This window comes from Coffea eugenioides, chromosome 3 (genome assembly GCF_003713205.1).
Source record: "Coffea eugenioides isolate CCC68of chromosome 3, Ceug_1.0, whole genome shotgun sequence".
Taxonomy (NCBI): domain Eukaryota; kingdom Viridiplantae; phylum Streptophyta; class Magnoliopsida; order Gentianales; family Rubiaceae; genus Coffea; species Coffea eugenioides.
In genome coordinates, this window is record NC_040037.1 from 10,627,721 (window position 1) to 10,638,136 (window position 10,416).

General features: G+C 35.9%; 1 protein-coding gene across 3 annotated transcripts; it reads left to right on the forward strand.

The window, feature by feature from the left end:
• Positions 1-6,409: 6,409 nt before the first annotated feature.
• LOC113765443 (MDIS1-interacting receptor like kinase 2-like) lies at positions 6,410-9,768 on the forward strand. Of its 3 annotated transcripts, none has more exons than XM_027309624.1 (3): positions 6,410-7,872; positions 8,074-9,225; positions 9,308-9,768. In XM_027309624.1, exons 1-3 carry the CDS (start codon positions 6,426-6,428, stop codon positions 9,628-9,630), a joined length of 2,922 nt encoding a protein of 973 aa, XP_027165425.1. In that variant the 5' UTR covers positions 6,410-6,425; the 3' UTR covers positions 9,631-9,768. The 3 variants fall into 3 exon arrangements, with proteins under 3 accessions (XP_027165425.1, XP_027165424.1, XP_027165423.1); XM_027309623.1 differs by having other exon boundaries at positions 6,410-7,634; positions 7,713-9,225; XM_027309622.1 differs by having other exon boundaries at positions 6,410-9,225.
• Positions 9,769-10,416: the final 648 nt, after the last annotated feature.

Consider the following 10,416-nt stretch of genomic DNA (forward strand, 5'->3'; position numbering starts at 1 on the left):
AAGTCAGGTAATAGGGGAAATTAATAATAAAATAAATGACAAAATTGCAACCTATCAAGCATGTTCTTAGATACAGAAATGTTTTGAAGTGTGCCATTTTGACAAGGTAGTCCTCGCAATGGACTAGATAATTGATTTTAATCCAATTCCAAAACTACCAATTGTTTTAGCTTTCCAAGTTCCTGTGGGATGGTCGGTACAGAATATAGCTTTTTAGGAGATGCTGTTTTTCCAAGTTACTCGAGTTGCCACTTAAAATAGGATTGGAACCATATTAAGTTGGTTCTTACCTAATTCCATGTCTAAAAGGAATTTTAGATCACCTAAATTCTTTGGAATTGAACCAGAATGTTGGTTGTCAAAGAGATATAGATGCATCAAATTGGTTAAATTGCCTAGTGACTTAGGGATTGAACCAGCAAGATAATTTTTAGACAAGACAAGAAATTAAAGTGAGATTAAGTTTCCGATCGCATGAGGATCGGGACCAAATAGGTGATTTTGGAATAGATATAATTTGACTTGCCTATCGAGGTTATCAAAAGTGGCTGGAATTAGGCCTGTTAAATTGTTATACTGTAGATAAACGTTAACAATACCATACGTTGTTCCTATTTCTGGAGGAATTGGACTTGAAAGCTGATTATGCACAAGAGCTAAATGAATCAAATTTCTCAAGTCGCAAATTTCAGGTGGGATTTCTTGTAGAGCTGTAAACGAATCGAATCGAATCCAGTATCTCATGTTTGAACTCTATTCGTTAAGCGATTCGAACTCGATTCGCGTTCATTCGTTAACTTTCGAACTCCAAACCTGTGTTCGTGTTCACTTCGTTAAGCAAAGTTCATGTTCAAATTCGAGTTCGTATTCGGTTCGTTTAACATAAATGAATCGTTCGCGAACATGTTCGAAAAGTTCGAATCTAGATTATTCCAGGCTTGTTTGTTTAACGGGTTATCACTAAGATTTTTTTGTGATTGTATCAGTTTTTTTTTTTTTTTTTGTCTTTTCAATAAGCTTTTCAAGGCTTTGTGGTTAATTCCGAGTGGCATACTACATTTTTGCATTAAGTGAATAGACTCATTTCTCTTTCACAAATTTGCCCAGTTTATACACCTCTTATGAATTTCAAACCTTTCTTTTACCATTTCCTAAATCTTCCTATATATATATATATATAGTTGAGCAATTGCACCAAACTTTCGATAGGTGGTAGCTTCCGAAATTCACCGGTTTCTGTAGAATTCATGGCCTCCAACGCTCTCACCACACTTTTCTTTCTCGTCTTACTTTCAACTTCATCCATCTTATCTGCAGCATCAAGAACAGTTTCTGGGACGAGAAGTAAGTTTCGCAGTCCAATGCCTAAAATAAGCTCTGATATCTTGGTTTATCGTTTTATGTATGTTGTACTCTGGTCTCATGCAGACGGATTTCGGGGGAAAGTTGCCAATCTTCCAGAAGCAAAGATCACCACCTTCTGGGCAGGGGAGCACCCCTAAGCGAGGCGGCTTAGAGTCCTCCCCAGGCGGCCTTAGATGATTGAATACTTCACTATTTGGGCTGGGATGTTGCTTCTTTTTATAGTTGTTTGTAAGCCTAAATACGAATGGGCATCACAAGTATCAAATAATCTGTTTTTATATGTCCTCGTTTTGCTTATGGAAAGCTGTATATTCAGTTTCTGCTGTTTGTTTTGTGGTTCATTTCTTCATGGTTGCTAAATATCAAAACAACCATCCCATGACTCATGCATAACGTAACCGGTAATATCCATATAAATTGATGCCTTTGCTAAGTTGATGGATTCAAATCGCTTATCATGTAATCTATATAAATCTAAGGATTTTTTTAATGGGTGCCCCATAAATAGTCGTTAGCATTCATTTAATCTATTATATATATATATATATATATATACTAACAATTATTACACTCTGTTATATTTATATACTTTCTTTATTTAATCTTATTTACTATTCTTTGTATTTATTTCCTTTCCCTAGCTAATTTTATATTTTAAAAAATAGGACACATGAAATATGTCTTAACCCAAAATCTATGGAAGACTGTTTGACTCGACCAACCCAATCTCGATCAATGATGGCTCCTAACCTACGGGCACAAACAGATCAGATATGTGAGCCTCGCATGATTATTCAGTGTATAGAAGAGGATGGGCCTATTGTCAACTAATTTTTGAAACTTGGTTCTAACTTCTGATCTTCTAAAAGTTAATATTTATGCTCTCAGCTAAATTTTGAACACCCGATGATTATTCCATGTATACGAGAGAATGGGTATGTTTTCAATTGATTTTGAAAACTTGATTGAACTTCTGATTTTGGAAAAGCTATTTTTGTGCTATCCACTGATTTTAAAAATTTTGATTTTTTTTTAGTCTAAAAAAGCTTAAAATCAGAAGCATCTCTTGAGCTACTTTTGGCTTTTGGATTCTGGCACACTTTTTCATACAGACAAACATACCTTTCAAACTTTAACATAATTACTGAGGCGGGGAAAATTTTACTGTCATACACATCTCTGTCATTTATTACTATTTGTACCCCGCTTCTAAATTCGCCTTTGTCTCCATTCATCTTCTTCTTTTCCAATATTTAGTCTCTACAAGAAAAACAATTAGTTACATAAAAAATACCATTTAATTAGTACAAATGTCACTTTTGTAGCACATAAGGGCAACTTGATCATCTTTTTGTCAAAACCAATTTTCAACTCTTTTTGTGAACACCCATGCATTTATTAAAAATTTTTTTTTTTTCAATTGTAAACAAGAACGCTATTTATTCTAAAAATCTAATTTGAATACAAGCAAAAAATTACTGTCGTATCCTTATTCACTTTATACACTTGTTGCTAATTTGAATACAAGCAAACCCAGGGATAAAAAAAAAAGTTTCTCTTTTAGATGAAAGGAGATAGCGAGTCAAAAAATTTCTCTTTTACCACCCACCACATTACCAGATCCCTAAATCCTTAAATATGAATTCTCAAATCTTACACCTAATTTTCCAAACTCCAAAGCTGTGAAATCTGGATTGGTTTGTGGTTGAGAGATGAAGTGGGGTGGATGCACTTACAATGCGGCTGAACGTGAAGGTGTCAGGCCTTGGAACAAAATGTTTGGATTGATTTTTTCCAAAAAAAAATTTAATTTTTCTGCAATCATATTTTTTAATCATTATTTTACATCACATACATTAAATTGTTACAATATTTCTAAAAAAAAATTTAGAAAATAGCAATCTAAATAGGAGTAAAAATTGTGATATAATACACAAAGCTATTGTGGTAATACGGAGGATCTAAAACAATAAGTATGGGAAACAGTACGACGGGCATGGGCATACCCTATGTTATTGTTAATACTTAATATTCTTAATTCCTATTTTCTTTTATACCTTTTTCTATCTTTTCAATTTTTCTTTTTCTTTCTCTTCATCAATTGCATTTCGCGCGTGTGAGTGTATGTATATATATATGTATCTATATACACATATAATAATAATAATAATAATAATAATAATAATTCACTGTTCAATTCCCATTTTAGTAGGTTGTTGAATTGACTACTTTCAACTTTTTTTTCATGTGGCCATATTTAATTTTTTTGAATTTGAATAGATTTTGAGTATTTTATTTTTTTTGTAACAATCAATTCCATCCATTTATTTTCACCCACTTATTGCCCTTCATTATTCTGGCATTTGATCAGTAAAGAAAATCATCTAAATGTTGCATTCGATGGTATAGTAATTGTCAGGTATGTCAAAAAATAGTGTAAACCTTAAAATACACATTATGCTCCTTTAATTTTATAAGACATTATCCAAGTTTGTGTGGAGAATCCATCCTTTGAGAACCTTGTATATGTAATGAGATTATTCTAGTGACAGTACTTGCCTAGGAAAACTTAAATAGCTGGTATCTGAATTTTCTTTCTAGTTTCTTTTTCTTCCCCATTCTTCTTTCCTTAAACGTACACATAAAGATCATTACTTTGCCAATTATTGAACCCTTATATCCTCTTGGCCTGATAGGTTGTTTGCCATTTTTAATACAAGTAAAGGCAATCCATTTCTCCTTCCGGTACCCCCCGTACCGCCCCCCCCCCCCCCCCCCAAAAAATAAAGAGTACTTATTTTTCCTTAATCTAAGCCTGCAATTTCTTTTCCTTTTCTTCCCGTTTTGGAAACGTTTAACAAATTCCAAAAGTCAATAATCGAACGTTGCACTATCACATTGTCACGTTTGGAACAAAACTAACGCAGGACTTTGAAAATTTGGTCAATATGGCTATTATATTACACAGTAATAATTGACAAGCCGAACTCCAACCCATCCGAATTCACTCCAAGAATCTACGGTAATGGTGATCGAGCTCACGGCCAACTCCAGTGAATCAAATTTAACGCTTAGAGGGGACTGACCGGATTACAAGAAACTTTTGAAATTACACTTTCGAAATTACAACAAACTCCAACCCATCCGAATTCACTCTAACGCCTCCAAGCAGGACTTTTGTTCTCACATCAGCTAAAGGAATTGCATGAATAAATGTGTAAGAATTTTCTCAAATATGTGGTCTTCGATCAATCAAATCATTAGAGGACCTGAAATGGTCCATTTTGACCATTCTGCCTAATAAATGCCTAAGGAATTTTGGAAGGGTTTCTTGGTCGTTTCTTGTGATCACAGGAACACATGGGCCGTATCTTGTGTTACACATGAACAAAGTAGTCATGAGACAAGTAATAATTCGTTACTACCTTAATTCGTGGATTAAAAGAAATAGCCTGTTACTTCAACTGCAGTCTGCGGTCTTTTTCAACTTGACTTTAGCGGCAGTGACCGTTGACTGTCAAAATCTGTGGTTTGTTTGTAATGTAAATGCCTGCTTTTAGCCTTCATTCGATGCTTGAAGTCTGAATTCAATAAACGTGTTTAGAAAAAAGAATTCACTAAGGGAAGGATAAATTGACTGCTTTTGTCTGTATCAAAATTGGCAAACTATCTATCAGGTCAAAAGTATACATTAAGTTTCGATTTGTATGCATATGAAGAAATAAAAAATACAACCTTTGAAGTCTTGTCTATAAAGGGTGGATCCGTCAATGTCTCATTTTGCAGTTCATACAAATAAACAAATTAACCAATAAGGATTTGCTGTAGCAAATTCTTGTTAGGAACTCCTATGTTCATTAGTCTCCATCCTTGTTCTGCTGCCTTAATTAGAGCAAGTTTGACTCCTTCAGCCAGTTGTTGAAGATGATTGTCAACTGCTCTCTCTCTCTCAAAGCCCATGAAAGTTGTATTTGGTTCATTCTTTTTGACAATGGTACGATGTGACAAAACAGAAATTTCTTCGTTACCACCCTATCCTTGTCCGAGGCCCTAATTAGTGGATTAAAAGAAATTGCCTGTTACTTCAACTGCAGTCTGCGGACTTTAGAGGCAGTGACCGTTGACTGTCAAAATCTGTGGTGATTGACTTTGAAAGTCTTCATTCGATGATTGAAGTGTGAATTCATTAAATGTGTTTAGAAAAAAGAATTCACAAAGGGAAGGAGAAATTGACTGCTTTTATCTGTATTAAAATTGGCAAACTATCTTTCAGGTCAAGAGTATACTTTTTTTTTTTAAGTGTAAGTTGGGGATTCGAACCTGAGACCTCTCGCTTACACTCTTTTCCCTCATACCACCCAATCCATCCCTCCCCCAGGTCAAGAGTATACATTAAGTTTTGATTTGTATGCATATAAAAGGGAAAAAAAAGAAAAAAGAGTGGAAAAAAATAAAAAAATAAAAGGGTAAATACATTTACCTCCCTGTGGTATAGAGTGTTTTCTTATATAATTCCTATATGGTTTCAAAAGTTATACAGAACTCCCTCATAGTTTGGCTTAAAATGTCAAAGTGACGGAAATAGTCATTCATAACGGAACTTTTAAAAATACCGAAATTACCTTTATAAATACACGACACACTAATCCCGTATGGTTTTTATGTTTTACCACATAATCCCCTTATAGTTTAATATTTTACCATTTAATCCCCTTATAATTTTCAAAATATATACATAACCCCCTTTGGTAATAATTTTCAACTATACATAAAGATATTTTCGACATTTTAGATGACTCCATTGCGAATGATCATTTCCATCACTTTGACACTTTAATCCAAATCATGAGGGGATTATGTATAGCTTTTGAAATCATAGGGGGTTATGCAAAACAAACTAAATCACAGGGGGTAAAGTGTAATTTGCCCAAAATAAAAAATAAAACCTCTGAAGCCTTGTCTATAAAGGGAGGATCCGTCAATGTCTCATTTTGTAGTTCATACAAGTAAACAAATTAACCAATCTGTCCAGCCTCAGCTGAGCTAGACGAAAAGAAATCATGCTTCCAAATTTCATTACAGAGGTTTTCGTTTTTATGTTTATTTTAGTGCTACATACACTAGCCCCATCATTTCCTCCCAAAGTTTGTGCATCAGCTTTTGCGGAAGAGGCTGCTGCCCTCTTAAAATGGAAAGCCAGTTTTGCCAACCAGAATAGTTCCCTCTTGATTTCATGGAATATTAAGCCTACCAAAGCCAAGAATTCTTCCAGCCCTTGCACTTGGGCTAGTGTTTCATGCAATATTGATGGAAGTGTCAACAGACTGAACCTCACAAATTCCAATGTCAGCACGACACTCTATGACTTCCCATTTTCATCCTTGCCAAACCTTGAATACGTTGATCTTTCCATGAATGAACTTTTTGGCAGCATACCGGCCCAGATTGGTAATCTTTCCAAGCTCATTTATCTCGATTTCTCGATCAATCAGCTGTCACAAGAAATCCCACCTGAAATTGGCTTGTTACAAAATCTTCAAGTCCTCCATCTGAACGAAAATCAATTGTCTGGTCCAATTCCTGAGGAATTGAGCCATTTAGTCTATCTTACTGAGGTTGATTTGAATACCAATCATATCAATGGCACAATTCCATCTTCCTTGGCAAATTTGGTTAACTTGACATACTTGTCTTTGTATGGAAACCTATTATCTGGTTCCATTCCTCCAGAAATAGGAAACTTATCCAATCTTGTCACTGCTTTTTTGAGCTCTAACCTTCTAACAGGTTCAATTCCACCTGATCTAGGTAACCTCAGTAAGTTGGAGACCTTGTTCCTTTTCCAAAACAATCTGTCCGGTTCCATTCCAGTTGAGTTAGGGCAGTTGAAATCACTTCAAAATTTGAGCTTGTTCGGAAATAATCTCATTGGCACAATTCCAACATCACTGGGTAATCTGACGAATTTGACTGTCCTCCATCTCTATGATAACCAACTCTCAGGCTCAATTCCTGAAGAGTTGAGCAACCTAGAGCTACTTACAGATTTGGAACTAGACAGGAATGAACTGAACGGTTCTATTCCTAAATCATTTGGTGATCTGAGCAACCTGGAATTTCTGTTTCTCCGTGAAAACCAGCTTTCTGGTTCCATTCCAGAGGAGCTAGGGAAGTTGGCAAAGTTGGCTGTGATGGAGATGGATACAAATCAATTCTCTGGTCATCTGCCGGAACATCTTTGCCAAAATGGAACACTTCAGAACTTCACGGTAAGCAACAACAAGCTGATAGGCCCAATCCCTATAAGCTTGAAAAATTGCTCAAGTTTATTTAGAGCTCGATTTCAGGGAAACCGGCTGACTGGGAATCTGTCAGAGATGTTTGGTATCTACCCGAACTTGAATTTCATGGATCTTAGCAACAATGAATTCTATGGCGGACTTTCTGGCAACTGGGGTAGATGCCCAAACTTGGCAGCTCTTTTGCTTGCCGACAATCACATCACAGGTCAGATCCCTTCAGAGCTGGGAAATGCATCTCAACTTCATGTACTTGATTTGTCTTCCAATGACTTTACTGGGGAAATTCCAAAGCAAGTTATGATGCTGGCTTCTATGCTCAATCTGTATCTACAAAATAACCAACTTTTTGGCAATATACCTGAAGAAGTAGGTCAGCTAAAAAATCTGCTTTATCTTGACCTGTCAGCAAATTTCTTGCGTGGATCTATCCCAGAAAATTTTGGAGGTTTCCAGCAATTATTTTACCTGAATTTGAGCAACAACAACTTGAGTCAACAGATTCCACCTCAGATGGGTGAGTTAACTCGACTTTCTATCTTGGATCTGAGTCATAATTACATCACAGGAGAAATACCATCTGAATTCAGAAGTTTACAGAGTCTAGAGATATTGAATCTTTCCCATAATTACCTCTCTGGTTTCCTTCCAAAGGCTTTGGCAGAGCTGCCTGGTTCTTTGCATATTAACATATCTTTCAATAACTTTGAGGGTCCAATTCCTTACGGCAAAGCCTTTAAAAATATTACCATAGAAGAACTGAGGGGAAACAAAGGTTTGTGTGGCAATATTACTGGTTTACAAGTATGTGAAAGTCCTCAATTGAGTAGAAAGCATGTAAACGGTAAGGGGTTCAATCTTGTTCTTGTAATTGTGCTCCCTCTTCTAGGATCACTCTTACTTCTCTGTGCATTCTTTGGAGCTCTTAAAGTTTGTCGACAAAGAAAAAGAAAGACCACGGAGAATGTCGAGGATGCTGATTTGTTTTCCATAACCACCTATGATGGCAGAGCAATGTACCGAGAAATTATAAAAGCAACAGAAGAGTTTAGCGAAATATTCTGCATAGGGGAGGGAGGTTTTGGAAGTGTGTACAAAACAATTCTTCCACCTTCTAACTTAGTAGCTGTAAAGAGACTTCATCTGTTGCCCGAGAAGGTGTACTTCAACACTTTCTTGAACGAGATAAGAGCATTGACAAACATCAAGCATAGAAACATTGTGAAACTCTATGGTTTCTGCTCAAATTCCAAACACTCCTTTTTGGTCTATGAGTACCTTGAGCGAGGTAGCTTGGCCAAAATTTTTAGCGTGGATGAAGAAGCCAAGGAACTAGACTGGGAAAAGAGGGTGAACATCATCAAAGGCGTGGCTCATGCCCTATCTTACATGCATCATGATTGCACGCCTTCAATAGTTCATCGAGACATATCAAGTAACAATGTTTTGCTTGATTCAGAATATGAGGCTTGTCTTTCAGACTTCGGCACTGCTAAATTTCTCAGGAAGGACTCATCCAATTGGACTACTCTTGCTGGCACGCTTGGATATGTTGCACCAGGTAATTCGCAGTGTTATAATTTCTCTCTGTTTTCAGGTATTTAAGTGTAGATGTTTCTCTGATGACATGATTTTCCTTGCAGAGCTTGCCTATACAATGAGAGTCACTGAAAAATGTGATGTCTATAGCTTTGGAATCTTGACATTGGAAACAATCAAAGGGACGCACCCTGGTGACATAGTTGCCAATCTAATGTCTTCAACACCTGGAAACATAGAACTCAAGGACTTGTTGGATCAGAGACTTCCGCATCCCACGGAAGAAACTGAAAAGATTCTGATATCCACCATCAAACTAGCAAAGGCGTGTTTACATGTGAATCCAGAATCTAGGCCTACCATGCATATGATTTCTAGTTTGTTATCTGTTGGTGCACCATGTCGCCAACAAGTAGGTAAGTACTAGGAGGATAACACCGCACGATGTGCGGTGTGATTTTCAATATAGCCCATAAATGCCCAATTATTCGGTGTGATTTTCAATATTGCCCATAAATGCCTAATTATTCAAATTTAGATATTAAATATGAAAAGTTACATAAAAGTGCATCAATATCTTTGTAGTTATGTTTTTGTAGTTTTATTAAATAGTAAAAATAAGCTACAGTTTTAGCTTTTTGTAGTTTTGGAATTTTTTTTTTTTGTGCATAAAAGGAACTTTAAAATAATATACAATCACATCGAGATACAAAATGAGAATAAAATCCCCAAACAGTCATCTTGTAGCTACAAGATGGTGGGCCATAACATCATAATAAAAGATATCCTGTTGTTAGCATCCTATACATTAGCTAAACAATCTACCATCCGATTTGCTTCACTGCTTACATGCTTTGATCAAGACTTGCTGCCAAAATACGATAAGATACCTACAATCAGATATAACCATAGCACATTGTAAATAGCAGTATCATATTGGTTTAAAAGATTAAAAATATTAATAGCATCAACTTCCAATTCCGGTTTGTAGCAATAATGATCTATAGTTATCCTTAGTCCTCCTCTCAATCCCAAAAGTTCAGCTAGAAGATTGGAAGCTATTCCTAATCTTTTACTGATCTGATGGTCCAAAATCCATATCAATCCCTTACAACTCCAGCAACTCCAAGATTGCCTTTTGAAACCCATCCAGTGATAAGTTTTCAAAAGCCAACCTTAGGACGAGTCTCTATACAATCATAATCTCATATTT